Genomic DNA, 16,761 nt, shown 5'->3' on the forward strand with positions numbered 1-16,761 from the left:
CTTGGTATCAAGGCTGAGTTCCTTGGGGTCAGGGAATAAACAGTGATCCTCCAGAGAGACAGACGGTCCCAGGAGCTGAGAGGTCAACCACTGCACCCATCAGTTTTCACTTCTAAGAAATCATCACACAAATAACATACGGAAATCACTGGCAAGGCAACAAACATTATGAGGACTGTAACATGGTCTGTAGAAACAGAGATGCCAGGAAGGTTACTTGGCAAACCCTTGGAGTGTCTAGACAGCACTTGAAATGTGGGAGAGTGATAAGGTGTTTGTACTGAAAACTAGAAGAAAAAAAAAAATCTACTTTGGCCAGGGAAACCAGAGTAATAGCAATGTCACAGTCCAGTTACAGGAAGACCTTGACCAGCTTGATCAAGAATATACAAAGTACACTTGCAGAGACAGAGCGCTAAAGGAAGCATTAGACTCCAGAGACCAATGACAGAATCTGTGAAATTAAGTCTTTGAAAGACATCGCAAAGCTGAACCACCATCTCATTTCTAATAAGCTCTGACATGAACCGCACCATGAAAAGAAACAACTTCAGTTAGTTATTTTAAAAGAAAAATGGATAGCTTTGCCACAGTATCCAAAGATGCTTAAGGCCTTTGGAAGAAATGCTTGAATGACAGCCGTCACTGAATCGCTGCTTAGAGACTGTGGGACTCCAGGGATAATGTCTTGGGAAGCTTCTCTCTTGCAGCCCTCTGTATTACTATGAGAGGTGCAGTATAAACAGAACATAGCAACACATTATTTACTCCCTCATTCAAATATATGTTGAGTGTCTACTATACACCAGGCATTGTGCACTAGACTTTGGGGATACAATAGTGGTTGAAAAAAGCCATGGCTCCTGCTTTTGTGGGGCTTATATCAGAGTGGGAGTGGACGGACATTAATGTAAAAATTACAGACATAAAATGACCACCTCTGACACATGCTGTGCAAGAGCGATCATGGGTTGAGAGAACTTATAACAGAAATGACCCAGCCAAGGCCAAGATCTGAAGGACTAGACTTCCTCACCAGGTGAAGGGTGGATAGGTAGGTGAGAGCATCCAGGCAAAAGGAAGAGGATATGTCAAGACCCTACATCAAGAAAGAGAACAATGTTTGAGGACCCAAAAATTCATCAAGTGAACAGCACCCTGGTAGATGATAAAGCTGAAGAGAAAAATGTGGTCTAGAGCAGACTATGCAGAGGCCATGTTTAGAATTTTCTCTTTAAGTCATAAAGTGTTTTAGGCAAGGAGTGTGTATGTCTGTCCTGTCTGTCTAGTGGGTAGGGAAAGAAAGAGAGAGACACTGATTGATTGATCTGTATTTTGACAGGTACACTCTGACTGAAGCTGGAGGACAGATAGGAGGGGGTCTGGAGTGGATGCTGGAGGACCGACCACAGGCCGTGCAGTAGTACAGGTAAGAGATGATGAAGGCTTGGGCTGGAGTGGAAATGTGCAGATACAGAGACACAGGCACATTAGGGGAAATCAGAAGAGGTTGCAAAGGTTGGAGTTAGAGAGGAAAGGGAGAATCAAACAGCTTCTTGGCCAGTGTCAGAGACTGGATGGAGATTCGATTTGCTGAAAGCACAGCCCTGGGAGACCATGAGGCTTATGATGGTTCTGGTGGAAGACAGGTTAAAAAAAAAAAAAACACAACATGGGCACAGACAATGTGCTATGCAAATGTCCAGGAGGCAATCTGAATAGAGGTCTAATATTAGAAAAGAGATCTGGGCTAAAGAGTTACACTTGTGCTTCAATTCAGTGTGGGTGATAAGTAAAAAACATAATTGTAGATAAGATCACTGGGCAGGGGTGGTGAATAAACCCAGGGAAAAGAGGGACAAGGACTGAGCCTTGAGATGCTCCTGTTTTTCATGATGAGGCAGAAAAATAGGAGCCTATGAGTGAGATAAGGAGCAGTCAGAAAGGAATGGAGAGAACTAGAGAAAGGTTATAATGATAGGATTCCTGTTCTGGAACCACAGATGCTAAATGATCTCTGTATAAAACATCTTATTCTTAACACAGCTAGAAGAGAGGCTGTACAGAGTAATGGTTAAAGGAGAGGCCCTCAAACTGTTCTTCTGGGATCAAATCTTAGCTCCTCCACTTGATGGCTGTGTCATATTTAAATTATTCAAACCTCTCTGTGCTTCAGCTTCATCTGTAACGTGAGAGACAATAAATGGGCCCGAGTTCACTCAGTTGTTGTGAGGAGTAAATGAGTTAACTAAATGACACATTCAAAATGCTTTGGGAGGGTACCTGGTTTGCAATAACAGTCATTTGATATTTCTATAATGATGTAACTTCTTATATATACAGTTATCCCTAGCAGAAGGATTACTGAACAAGCATCATATAAAATGACCTTTAACATCTCCAGAGTTGAAACGCAGCTTAAACTCAAAGATCACATGAAGGAGTCAGAGGTACTTTCTAATTCTGCAAAGCCCTGTCAGCCTTCTTGAAACTTAGTACAGTGTTTTAGATCTAGAAAGATATTTATCTGCTGATACATGCTAAAGGATTCCTCCTGAAAAACAAGACTTCCTGCAATAGGGCATCTCCCCTCCATTCATGTAGGCATAACCATCTTCCCAAAGCCCAGTTCAAATCCTGCCTCATTTGTTAAAGCCTTCTTCAACCATATGCCAATTTAAAATGACCTCTCTGAACTCCCTGATCAATACTTGTAATTATACCATCCAACTGATGCTTAACATGATCACTTGTATTCCAACACATATTTCAGTGGACAGTACTGAAATCCACATTCACTCCCTTGTGATCTGCTAGGCACTGGGAAAAAAGAGGCTCATAAAATAAGTTTTCTATCATTAGAGTTTCCACTCTAGTCGAGAAGACAGAGAGTTAGCCAATCACCGGAACACCACAGTGCTCTGAACACAATATACATTTTGTATGATGGAGGAGGGAGCCAGTAGTCACCTAGAGGACTCAGCAGAGGTGACTATCTTTGACTGGCCTTTGAAAGATAAGGTAGAGTCAGTCAGTCAGGCTGTGTGTGTATATAAGGTGCAGAGGGAGTAAGAAATGAAGGGAAGAATATTTAAGTCAGAATAAAATACAGTATGTGTGCAGTCCAACTGTGGAGCCAAGTCTTGTACACAGTGTATGGAAGGAACCTGGCCTTCTATTTTTTGAAACCCACTCCTCCACTTCCCAATCTAAGGGAGTACAGAGCACTTAGTAGATACTAAGTGAATACATTTGTTTTATGAATAAGTGGACTTGATTAACTGTACCCAAAAGAAATAATTTGTTGTTGTTGTTTTTGGGCAATGTGTTGAGAAACATTCAGTTAATGTGAAAGGAAAAAAAAAGAAGTAAAAAGAGAACACTCCATGGCTACTTATGAAGAACAAAACTTTCTAAAGATACACTTACAGTAAGTCTAATTGATGAAATATTATGCAGGCATTAAAATGATGTAAAAATCTGGTAATGGCATTGGTAATAGGCTTAAGATATGACAGACAAAAAAGCAGTACATACAACTGCAAGGACTGTGCTTCCACACTGCAGCTACACGTTACTGAGTACCTGCACGGCGGCGAGCTGGGCTTGAGATGTGCTGTCAAAGTACAACACACACTGGATTTAGAGGGTTTAGAATAAAAATGGAGTGTAAAATATTAATAATGAAAAATACTGATTACACACCAGCAAGTTGGTATTTTAGAATTACAGGAAAACTACTATTAACATTAGTTTGCCTATTCCTTTACCTCTTCTCAATGTGGCTGCCAGAAAATGTTTAAGTTTCTACATATGCAGCTCAGACTATATTTCAGTGCTGATATAGATGATATGATCTCGACAGTATAAGTAACATGTACAAAACTAACTTAACAGTGGTTTCCCTCCCTGGATTGAACGGTTATTGTTTTCCCCTCATCTGTGTATTTTTACATTTTCCAAATTTTATTCATTGATAATCAAGAAGAATGATGAGAGAGAAACAAGGTACAAATAAAAACAGGGAAAAAAAAAATCTCAATTTGGTTCAAACACTTGGCTGCTGGAGGGTGAGAAAAGCAGCCCGGGGATACCCAAATGACTTTCTCACTGATGGAGGGTTAGCACACAAAGGATGCTGGCCAGCTGTTCTCCATCCTGACATCCTGACTGGAGACAGCAAAAAGCGGAAATGGGTGTTAACCGCAGAAGGGGGCCTGTAAGTTAAATATAGGGAAGAATTTCCTGAAGTGAGGGTGTTTAAATTCTGGAATGAGTTACAGAAGAAGCCTGGTCCCCCAAGGTCTTTTAAAATACTACAGATACCCATATGCCTTGTGTATTCTTGTCTAGAGGCAATGAGATAACTTGTCAAGGTTCTGTCTGAAATAGCTGTCTTAAGAGTAAATAACTCCAATAAAACTTTCCTTTTCATTTATTTTTGACCAGCCTTCACTTTTCATATTAAGGATGCCAGCCAGTAAGGAGTACTTTGAAAGGCACGCCCCTCTGATATGGCTACCTTAAGTAGTATTCTTGAGACTTCAAAGACAATGTCATTTGATCTAAATTTAAAAACCAGAGTCAGCTAGACGACATGGTTTTTAAGTCCCTTGGGTCACCTGCCAGAGACTAGTTCTGAATTCAGCATGAGCAAATGATGGAGGGAAGGAGAGCAGATAGATCTGCCTTTAAAAAATAAGACTTAAAAATATGTTAATAAAGGATAGGGTCTCATTTTCACAGGTGGATGGTTTGGCTTAAAAGCTGAACCATTATATCACTACCCTCTGGTTTTAAAGAAAGATGGGTTCCAAAATTTTCAATTGACTGAAAAAGTCCATTTTCTTAAAATGTGTCAAACTTACTTTCTTAATCATTTGTTCATTTAAAAAACTGTTGAACTTGATTCTATTTATAAAAAAGAACAGAGAACTAGATCAGAAACAGGTCAGCAGAAACACCATCTAGAGATTTTACCAATGAAGTGATACGACCTTAGGTAAAGCCACTAGTTGCTTCTCCCAAAGTCACATCATTAACGCTGGAAGGAATCAGAAGTATTCCAGCAAGCTGCAGAGGAGCCAAGGATACATCTCCTCAGTATTCCAGCATCACTAAGGTCACGGAAATTGAGGCAGCCTCAATAAAAATGGCATGCCTGGTCCTAAAACATCAAGTCAGTCAGTTCATGGCTGAGCGCCATCACTGCAGAACACTGTCCACTGAAGCCGGGGCTCAGGCTGTGAGTCCCACGTGACAACGAGACTGAACAATGCATGAGAGTATTTTTGTAAGTCTTGTTCTTCAAAATATTTAATTTGTCTTATCTACTCATTCAGATTATAAACTAAACAACTGTCAACTAAGCAAAAGCAGGGCAAATCTCACACTTGAATTTTCTTTCGTCTTCTGAATAGTGCTGTATGTAGAGGAGACCCTTAATGAATTGTTAAATGTATGAATAATACTTATAATATTTTGTATAGCCCTTTTTAGTTTATAAACCACTTGGACAGACATTATCTCATTTGTTCCATATAATGATGCTTGGGAAATAGGGCTGCTGCCATTAACTCCACTGAAAAAATTGATACTCAAAAAATTTACGAAAATTAAAGGACAGAACTGAAGTTGGAGGCTACATTTTCTGATTCCCAAATCCAGTGCTTCTTCCACTGTATTGTGAAGCTTTATAGTCAGTAAAAATTGAACTTAGAATAAAACATTTCATGTATAAAGCAGGGCGGATGGTTCTAAAATCCTGCTTTTATCATGTCTTTTTCTGAAAGAAAGAAAATGAAATTTCAGGAAGGCAAACACTGTGGACAAACATGTTTTAAGCCAACTCATGTGTTTTCTTTAGCTTTCCTGTTTCTTAACCAATGAAGTTGAAACATATCATCGTTTTTGTTTCTTTTCGTCTTAAAGTTCTAAATTCTAACAAAGTTTTATGATTCTTATGAGTTTCCTATCTCTCTGAGGTGAGTGGGGAAAAATAAGCAACAAAGAATGTCTTCCTGTCTGATTTTGCAGTGTTTTTTTTCTAGTACTCTGGATTTGACTTTGAATGGGCTTCCCTGGGGAAGGTAACAATAGGTGTTAGAAATTCAGTGGCAGAGAGAGAAGGAGGGCTGGGGAATGACAGACAAGGAAAAGAATGACCACTAACTAATAAGAGGCAGCCTGGCATGGCGAAAAGAACATGCAACTAGGAGTCAGATAAGGCGCTGCTGGCCCCAGTTCCATCACTTATTATCATGTGATCTTGGCAAGTCACTTCATATTTCTAAGTATTCTGATATGTAAGAGAGTGATCATCATCCTTGCCCTACCTCCTTCACAGGGTTGTTATAAACTTAAATAAAAACATGGTAAATTCTGCAAAAGAGAAACTTTCATTTCATATAACTTTTAATTATAGCTGAGAGCTAACCTAAGAAAATAAGTAACCAAAAAAGTAAGCAGGCAACTACAATTGTGGGGTACTTTCCTCTAAGGCTTCAGAGAAAGGTTGTATTAAGTACTTGGGGAAAAGTAGAAGGGAGATGGTGAATATTTTGTATCACTAACGTACAAAGCAGCATGAGCCGTTATTAAAAAATGTGATCAAGAACCATGTTCTATACCTATTTGTAAGGAGATGACTGTAGATATTTTCTTATGACTGTAGATTTTAAAGGAAAAATAAAATACCTATAATAAAGGATGGATTTAATTTTTAAGAGACAACTATGATTTCATTTACCCATGATATAGTTATAATAATACTTACCATTTGTTACTATTATGTGCCACGAAGTATGCTAAGTATTTATGTATTTAATCTTTATATCAACTTTATCAGGAAGGCACTATAATCTCCACTTTACAGATACTTTTAAGCAGAGTTTAAACTTGCCTGAAGTCACAGAGATAGTGAGTGGTAGAGCTACTATTCAAACCCATAGACTTCATATGCTCCTTAGATCTGGGCAACTGTTTCCCACTCTGGCCTGCCCTGCAATCTTCACACGCCCCAGTCCCCCTCGTGTCCCAGGTCCACTAAACGCCATCTCCTTAGTGAAGGCTTATCCAGTCCTCGCCTGCACCCCACACTTTACACTGGGAAGTAAATGACATCCTTAAGAACGTTCCAGATAACTTCTCCACCTTCCTTCAGTACTTCATACTTTCTGTTGTCTATCACATCTTGTTCCAATTTCAGTGCCTGCTCATCGCTGCGCAGAAGCTGGTGGGTAAGACTTGGTGGAGAGTGAACTTAAGGTACCAGGGGAGGACCTGCTATCTCTACCTGCTAAGTAAGTGAATGAATGAGGTAGGATGTGAGCTAGAGCTTGAAGTGAAATCAACGTTTGGCGAGAGCAGAGGCAAAGCAGGTAATTCTAGGTGGTGGGAACTTATCTGAGAAAAGAACTGAGGTCAGAAATGAGGGAGGCCTGTCTAGGGGTCAGTTGAGCTGGGGTGAGAGACAGTGGAGAGATGTAACCGAGGACTGTCCCGGGACCTGGATGCAGGAGCCCCCTCACAGTCTGTTCACTGCAGCACAGCACAGAATCTCTTCCTCTCAGTGCTAAACATATCGTCTCAGTGGCAGCTGTCAAACAGTGGCTCGCGTGTCAGGGAAGCAGTCGGGCTTCCCTGACCACAATTCAGCATCGGCTGTGCATGAGCATGTCGAATGGAATCCTGGACCACCTTCTAGTTAGTAGTAAAAGAGAGGAAAAATGGGATGTTTAAGTGGCATGGTGGTGGCTTTTAACTAAACCATTCAAGAGTACGACCTCTGAGCTGAAATTCTATTTTTCCAATTTGTGTTGCTTGGCAGTCACAACAAGGTTAGTGATTTGAGGATGAGGAAATGGAGTCACAACAAGGTTAGTGATTTGAGGATGAGGAAATGGAGACTTCTTTTGGAAAGGATCAGCATAAAGCTGGGAACTTCGCCCCAGGTAACTGTGTTCATGAGGAAAAGGGATAGTTTTATGATTAGTCAGATAAGATGCTTTGACGTTAGGTAAGAATTCTGTCATGTGAAAGAAAAAAGAATAATTTCATTAAAGTACTTTTAATCACACTGTCTTTTTTTTAAGAAACAAAACAAGCTGTCACACAACTCTGAAGCTTAGCATAAGGAGGAATTCAGTGACTGTACTGATCGTCAGCCAGTTTGAAATTCTCGACACCAAATGAACACACAGCAATCTACTTCCACAGGGACCAGTCCGTGAATGGTAACCACCACACAGAGGATGGAAGTGTTTTCTTTTACAAAAGATGTAAGAGGCTCCCTTAGGAGCGTGAGTTTTTTTACCCTTTGCCCTAAGGAGCACAGGCTGGGGAGGTAATTCCTCTGTTCGTGGCTGCTCTCAGAAATTCTCAGGTTTCCCCTGAGGCTGAAGTGTTTGTTCCAGCTTTGTTTAGGTTTGGAACCTCCAGGCTGCTTTTCCACAGGGTCTTTCCTGGGTTCGTAATGTGGCAGACATTTTGCACTGCTTTGCATCTGTCTCAGCAGTCCGTTTCTCATTACGGCACCATAAAGTGGTGTCTACTATTCATTCAGTGTTAATGTGCTTGGCGCAGCTGGCATACAGGGGCACTATACAGATGTGTGAACTGGGGGCTTAATGGGTTTACCATGTCAGTGCCAGGAGACCTAGACTCCAGTCTTACTGCCACAGGCTCATGGAGCAGCCATGCTTGAAAAGTCATTTAATTTATCTGAACCTCAGAAATGGAGAGTTGCTGGAAATGGTCATGTTTTAGGAGGGAAAAGACAGTCAGGTTGCAGTGAGGAAACACGTCTATGTAAGCATTTTGGGTAAATTGTCTAAAGAGACTGCCGAAGAAAGGGATCTAATTTCTAAAGTTCCAGTAACTGGTTGTGCTTTTGTTTCTCACTTAAAATATTTATTTTTCCCCCATAATTTTGTATTATCTGTTTTGTGTTGTTTTCCCGAAAGGGATCCCTAATTGTACAAGCTCAACGTGCCACAAAACCTAGATCCTATTTCTTAAATGAATTTGCACACTAGCCAAGTGGTCTATTCTTTGCCAGTAAAGCTGCTGTGCCTTTTCTAAAGCTGTTCCCGCTATATATGAGGGTGTGGGTATGGATGGAGGTAGGAGAGATAGAAGAGGGAGAATACATACTCGACAGTGTGTGGCGTGAGGAGCCGGTATAAGGACCATATGTGAGAGCAGGCGGAGAGGCGGGGGCAGGAAAAAGCTTGGATTTTACTCTAGCCACTGGAGCTAGGGAATGATTAAGATACAACTAAAGTTTAAAAGATCATGCTGGCTACTGTGAAGAATGAACACAGATGGGACATGAAAGAAACCAGGGAGACAGACTGAACTAGTGCAGTGCCAGGGTAAGAGCAGGTGGTGGCTTGGGCTGGGGTGGTAGCAGCAGAGATGGTGGGAAGAACACTTGGGTAGAGATAACAGCATTTTTGCTGATCCTCCTTAGACTGGATCAGGGAGGAGTGAAGAAAAGAAGGAAGAATGCTCCTCTGGTTTGAGCAACTGGGCAGACAGTGCGTCATTTGTTGAGCTGAAGAAGGCTAGTGGAAGGACAGTTTTAAATGCTGAGGCTGAGGTACCTGTGATACTCCAAGGGGAGGTATCAAGTAGGTCTCTGACAATAGAGTTCACAGGGGAGGCTAACACTGAAAACAAGGTGAGGAGTCATAGTGTGTAGATAGCTTTCAAGAGCGGGGCATGAGATCATGTGAGAAGAAAGCAGAGAGAAAAAGAGAGGAGACCCTCTGAACTGTGCAGCTCTCCATACTTACTGATTAAAAAAAGGAGGATGAATAGGAAAAATGGGCAGAAAAGAGCAGCTGAGAGGAGGAAAACCAGGGGAAGATAGTGCTGTGGAAGCCAAGAAAGGAAGATGCATCAAGAAGGCAGGAATGGCCAGCAAGGCCAAATGTCACTAAGTACAGACGAGGCTGAGGATGAAAAAGTGACCGCTAGGTTTGGCAACATTTGAATTTTAGGCACCTATCTAGATAAGAGGAATTCCAGTACACTGAGAGAACTGGAAATCACAATGGGTGATTTAAGGAGGAACTGGGAAAAATAGAATATAAATAGACCAATAATCATCATAAAAATTAAATTAGTAGCTAAAAACTTATTCTTTCCCTCTCAAAAAATGAAAACCATTAGGTTTTTCAGACTTTAATGATAGATAATTCCTGTTGTACATAAACTGTTCCAGAGAATACAAAAGAAAAGAAAAGAAGGGGGAAACAGCCTCAATTTATTTTACAATCCTGTTACTAAAATCAGACAAAGATTATTGTATACATAGGCTAGCCTCATCTCTGTTTACAAAAGTAGATATTCTAAAAATATTAGCAAATCATGGAATCTAATTAAAATGATATCAAAGAACTTATTTACAAAACAAAGACTCACAGATTTCAAAAACAAACTTATGGTTATCAAAGGGGAAATGTGGAAGAGAGGGATAAATTAGGGGCATGGGATTGACATTCACACTACTATAAATAACACATAACCAACAAGGACCTACTGCGCTGCACAAGGAACTCTACTCAATATTCCGTAATAATCTATATGGGAAAGAATCTGAAAAAGGAGGAGTACATGTGTAACTGAATTACTATGCTGCACACCTGAAACCATCACAACATTGTAAACGAACTATTAGTCAGTCAGTGTTAGTCACTCAGTCGTGTCCAACTCTTTGCGACCCCGTGGACTGTAGCCAGCCAGGCTCCTCTGCCCATGGACTTCTCCAGGCAAGAATACTGGAGGGGGCTGCCAATCCCTTCTCCAGATCTTCCCAACCCAGGGATCAAACCTGGGTCTCCTGCATTGCAGGCAGATTCTTTACTACTGAGTCACCAAAGGAAGCCCAAATCAACTATACTTCAATAAAACAAAAAAGTGCGTGTGTATGTGTAATGGAATACTATGCAGCCATAAACAGAATGAAATAATGCCATTTGCAGTAACATGGATAGACCTAGAGATTACCATACTAAGTGAAGTAAGTCAGAGAAGACAAATACCATACATGATCACTTATACATGGAATTTGAAACATGACACAAACGAATTTATCTAAAAAGTAGAAATAGACTTACAGACATAGAGAAAGAACTTGTGGTTGCCAAGGAGGACAGGGTCTGAGAGATGGATGGATGGGGAGTTTGGGATTAGCACATGCAAACTATTACACCTGTTGCTTTTCAGTTGCTTAGTCGTGTCCAACTCTGTGACCCCCATGGACTATATACAGCACACCAGGCTCCCCTAATCCTTCAGTATCTCCTAGTGTTTGCTCAACTCATGTCCACTGTATGTATTATGTGTAGAATGGATAAACAACAAGGTCCTACTGTATAGCAAAGGGAACTATACTTAGTATCCTGTAACAAACCATAATGGAATGAATACGAAAAAGAACATATATATATATGTATGACTGAATCACTTTCCTGTAAAGCAGAAATTGATACATGGTAAATCAACTATACTTCAATAAAGTAAATTTAAAAAATTAGCAAATGAAATTCAATACTATACAAAAAATAATACATCACAATCAAGTAGAGTATATCCCAGGTGGCAAAGATGGTTTAACAACAGAAAATATGTTATTAGTTATTAACACAGTAAAGAAGAATAAATATAGTATTATATCAATGAACATAATAAGCATTTTATAAAATTCAAAATGCACACATTCATAATTTCAAGAAAAACAACTCTTGGAGAGCTGGGAATAGAAAGAAACTTCCTTTTGCTAATAAAGAACATCTATCTAAACCTGTAATAGAATACTTAATGGTGAAAAGAAGCATTCTCTTTAAAGTCAGGAATAAGACTACTGTTATTTTATTTCTGTATCACTATTATCCACTAGTGTTGCTCCTCTTCCATAGAACATGAGAACAAAAAATAATAAAAATTGTAAAAAGAGGAAGAAATAACAACATCATTCAAAAAATGATTGTATACACAGAAAAACTCAAAAGAATCTAAGATAAACTATTGTAATTAATGTTTAGTAAGGTTGCTGGATACATTCTCCAAAATACAAAATCAGTGGTGCTCCTTTATACTAGGCACAAAGAAGTTGGATGTTATAATAAAAAATTTACAACAGCAACCAAAATGGTAAGCTACCAAGGACTCAGTATATAATAAAAGATGTGTAAGGCCTTTATGAAGAAAGTTTTAACACTTCACTGAGGTGTGTTTAAAAAAAAAACAAAACATATAAAGAGATACCATGTTCACAGAAAGACTCAATATCATAAAGCTGTCAAATCACTCAAATACAATTCATAAATCAAGAAAAGCCAAAAGAGATTTGAAGAAGGACGGTAAGTAGGAGCCTCACCAGACCAGATATCAAGAAAGTTGGGGAAATCTTCCTTTCCCCTTGCTTTGAAGGAACATGATTTAAGAGTAACACTCTTGGCCTCTCTCCATCCTCCCACTTACTTGCTCTTAGGGGAAGAGGGCCTTTTCTGATTGGTGACTTTAGAGGGAAAGATAAAACCTGCGTATTCTTGGCTTAGCCCCTTCTGGGTTTCTGCAGGAGTCACCGGACAGTCTCTACAGTATAGTTAAGGGCTGCTTGCTGGCGGGGAAGCCTGGGGTTCTCCAGTTCACATCCTGATTGCAAGAGTAGGTTTAATTTTGAGTGATGTCTTTGCAAGCGCTTTTATAATGGATCTAAAGCTGCATTTTCCAAGTGGCTTTATCAGTAATAAAACTGACATTTTGATTTCTGTTAGTCTATCTCATATCTCCTCTCTCAAGTGGTTCCAAATGTTAGGAGGAAGAGAGATGCTCAAACCTCAGTAAGACTTATAGAAATTACACCTTATATTAATTAAAAATATGGTACTAGCCTATAGATAGACTATAAAACAATGAAACAGAATAAGGAACCTGGAAATAGATCCATATGTAAGTTAACTTGATATATGAAACAGACTGCATTATCAACAGTGGATAAAAGTTAAGGACTCTTCAATAAATGAAACTGAGACAATGTGCCATCTGTACTCAGCAAGATTTATTTTAGTTGGTTGATCAGGCGGTACAGTGAGCTGCCTCTCTATTTGATTATTTTAATTTACCATTTGTGTTATAAAACCTTTCATGATTTATGTACCTTGTTTGCAACCAGATCACAAATCACTTGAAGGTAGGGCTTGAGCCTCATACTTACTGTTACCTCCAGAGTACCTATCATGGAACTGAACACTGACAGTGTTAAATACATGCTTGCTAGCTCACTGTTAAAGTAACAGTGGGAATTTCCCAGTGATCCAGGGCTTAAGACTCTGTGCTCCCAATGCAGATGGTACAGGTTTGATCCCTGGTTGGGGAAGTGAGCTTCCACACACCACACAATGTGGTGAAAAAATCAAAAAGTAACAGTAATAATAATGATGATAAAATAATTATTATTTTACATTAAAACTTAGTTCCTAGCCTTCATTCCTCAGGGTATACAGGTCTATGTCAACACTAACTTTTTATGATGATTTTGATATTCTGAGTAGAATTCTTTAAACAATTGTGTATTTGATTAAAAGCAGTCTTGTCTAAAGTCAGACATCCATATTTTTGAAGATCATGCGACAAAAATAAAAAAACAAAGTGACAGTAAATCACAGGTGTCACTTTATTATCCTTAAGGCCTATCCTGACGGCACAGAAGAAAATGAAACTATTTTTGTACTTTCCTCCTCACAAATTATTTTTCCACCTACCATCTCATTTCATCCTTACCACAAACCAGTGAGATGGGCAGGGACTGCAGATGAGGAAATTACATTTTAGAGAAGTAGGAGTTTAAATTCAGACAGCAAATCAGAAAATTAAAGTGACATGGTTATATGGATAACGTATTTACCTAAGGTTTTTAAAAACAGATCATGACACTGTACAGGAGGCAGGGATCAAGACCATTCCCAAGAAAAAGAAATGCAAAAAGGCAAAATGGTTGTCTAAGGAGGCCTTACAAAGAGCTGTGAATAGAAGAGAAGTGAAAGGCAGAGGAGAAAAGCAAAGATGTACCCATTTGATTGCAGAGTTTCAAAGAATAGCAAGGAGAGATAAGAAAGCCTTCCTAAGTGATCAATGCAAAGAAAGAGAGGAAAACAATTTCATGCAAAGATGGGCTCAATAAAGGACAGAAATGGTATGGACCTAAAAAAAAGCAGAAGATATTAAGAAGAGATGGCAAGAATACACAGAAGAACTATACAAAAAAGATCTTCACGACTCAGATAATCACAGTGGTGTGATCACCAAGCTCGAGTCAGACATCCTGGAATGCGAAGTCAAGTGGGCCTTAGGAAGCATCACTACGAACAAAGTTAGTGGAGGTGATGGAATTCCAGTTGAGCTATTTTAGATCATAAAAGATGATGCTGTGAAAGTGCTGCACTCAATATGCTAGCAAATTTGGAAAACTCAGCAGTGGCCACAGGGCTAGAAAAGGTGAGTTTTCATTCCAATCCCAAAGAAAGGCAATGCCAAAGAATGTTCAACCTACCACACAATTGCACTCATCTCACATGCTAGCAAAGTAACGTTCAAAATTCTCCAAGCCAGACTTCAACAGTATGTGAACTCTGAACTTCCAGATGTTCAAGTTGGATTTAGAAAAGGCAGAGGAACCAGAGACCAAATTGCCAACCTCCGCTGGATCATCAAAAAAGCAAGAGAGTTCCAGAAAAATATCTTACTTCTGCTTAATTGACTATGCCAAATTCTTTGACTGTGTGGATCACAACAAACTGTGGAAAATTCTGAAAGAGATGGAAATACCAGACCACCTGACCTGCCTCTTGAGAAACCTGTATGCAGGTCAGGAAGCAACAGTTAGAACTGGACATGGAACAGCAGACTGGTTCCAAATAGGAAAAGGAGTACGTCAAGGTTGTATATTGTCACCCTGCTTATTTAACGTATATGCAGAGTACATCATGAGAAACACTGGGCTGGAGGAAGCACAAGTTGGAATCAAGACTGCCGGGAGAAATATCAATAACCCCAGATATGCAGATGACACCACTCTATGGCAGAAAGCAAAGAAGAACTAAACAGCCTCTTGATGAAAGTGAAAGAAGAGAGTGAGAAAGTTGGCTTAAAACTCAACATTCAGAAAACTAAGATCATGGCATCTGGTCCCACCACTTCATGGCAAATAGATGGGGAAACAATGGAAACAGTGACAGACTTTTATTTTGGGCTCCAAAATCACTGCAGATGGTGACTGCAGCCATGAAATTAAAAGACGCTTGCTCTTTGGAAGAAAAGTTATGACCAAACTAGACAGCATATTAAAAAGCAGAGACATTAACTTCGCTGACAAAGCTCCGTCTAGTCAAAGCTATGTTTTTTTCCAGGAGTCATGTATGGATGTGAGATTGGACTATAAGGAAAGCTGAGTGCCAAAGAATTGATGCTTTTGAACTGTGGTGTTGGAGAAGACTCTTGAGAGTCCCTTGGACTGCAAGGAGATCCAACCAGTCCATCCTAAAGGAGATCAGTCCTGGGTATTCATTGGAAGGACTGATGCTGAAGCTGAAACTCCAATACTTTGGCCACCTGATACGAAGAACTGAGTCACTGTAAAAGACCCTGTACTGGGAAAGATGGAAGGCAGGAGGAGAAGGGGACAATAGAGGATGAGATGGTTGGATGGCATCACCGACTCACTGGACATGAGTTTGAGTAAACTCTGGGAGTTGGTGATGGACAAGGAGGTCCATGGGGTTGCAAAGAGTCGGACACGACTGAGCGACTGAACTGAACACTGTGATAAGTGTTGAAAAATCTACCATGAATGATGGAATCTCTGAACTTAAAACAACAAAATTCACATAGCAAATGAGTAAAAGATCTGGGACTCAGAAGCCAGTGCTCCTTAGAGCAGACCATGCTGTTCTCAGGTGTCTAACTCTAAAGGCCTGATCTGAATGCACATAATTTTCTAAGTTATTGCCCATTATCCAAGGGTTCGAATTACTAAATGACTAGAGCCAACAGCTTTCCTTTTATTCAAGTCAAGTTAATTATCTAATGTCTTCTTTGCATCAGATGGTCCCTTTCCCCTTGTCTTTTGAAGAGGGCCCTGTCCATCCTGCAAAGCACTTTTAGGCAGCAGCTTGCCCGTATGGTTACAACAGGCACTGACGTCACCCGTGAGAAACCTTCCCGTACGCCTGTCCCTCCTGGTCTCAGATGACGTCCTGACAGCTGACCTACTGCTTGTGCGCTTTCTTCCCTTTATTCTCAACCACTGATCCTGATGTTTTTTACTGTCCTGGAGGTTCCATGTCCCCCATTTACAAATCACAAGGCTGTCCTCCAGCCTCTGCCTCAACCATGCATTCAAGAATTCCTCGCCCAGTCAACCTTCCCATGTCTAAACAATACCTCCTCGAACCCACCCCCCTCCCAAAGGTGCTTCCCCCTCTTAACCAGACTGGAGCTTAGACCTATACAGGTATGACGGCTGCCTTTTCTTTTCTTCAGGTATCTCACTACAGAAGAAAACCCAGACGGCAGGTGTGGAGCAGAAGTCAGGCAAGTTCCTCCAGATCACTATCCACATTGCGGTTTCTGGGTATGGCAGAGAAAGGTACTTACCACCTGACCATTAGTCCATGCTCCATGAAGTTTTTCAGGTTAGGAAGGGTTTGCCGCAAGTCTGGAGTCCCTAGTCCATGTTGATATCTTAGCTGCAAA

At 40.2% G+C, this 16,761-nt stretch overlaps 1 protein-coding gene and 1 long non-coding RNA gene across 3 annotated transcripts in view; one reads left to right on the plus strand and one right to left on the minus strand.

Annotated features, from left to right (window-relative positions):
• The window catches only part of LOC136174380 (uncharacterized), a 41,316-nt gene extending 34,038 nt beyond the window's left edge, over nt 1–7,278 (plus strand). The window contains exons 3-4 of the long non-coding RNA XR_010664399.1: nt 1,343–1,429; nt 7,208–7,278. This is a non-coding gene — a long non-coding RNA (uncharacterized lncRNA). The remainder of the gene's footprint in view (nt 1–1,342; nt 1,430–7,207) is intronic.
• The window catches only part of UVRAG (UV radiation resistance associated), a 309,203-nt gene that overhangs the window by 12,283 nt on the left and 280,159 nt on the right, over nt 1–16,761 (minus strand). For both annotated transcript variants that reach the window (XM_065944543.1, XM_065944542.1), the window contains one exon: nt 16,663–16,754. In XM_065944543.1, the coding sequence (XP_065800615.1) occupies nt 16,663–16,754 (92 nt within the window). The remainder of the gene's footprint in view (nt 1–16,662; nt 16,755–16,761) is intronic.

This window comes from Muntiacus reevesi, chromosome 9 (assembly GCF_963930625.1).
Source record: "Muntiacus reevesi chromosome 9, mMunRee1.1, whole genome shotgun sequence".
Taxonomy (NCBI): Eukaryota; Metazoa; Chordata; class Mammalia; order Artiodactyla; family Cervidae; genus Muntiacus; species Muntiacus reevesi.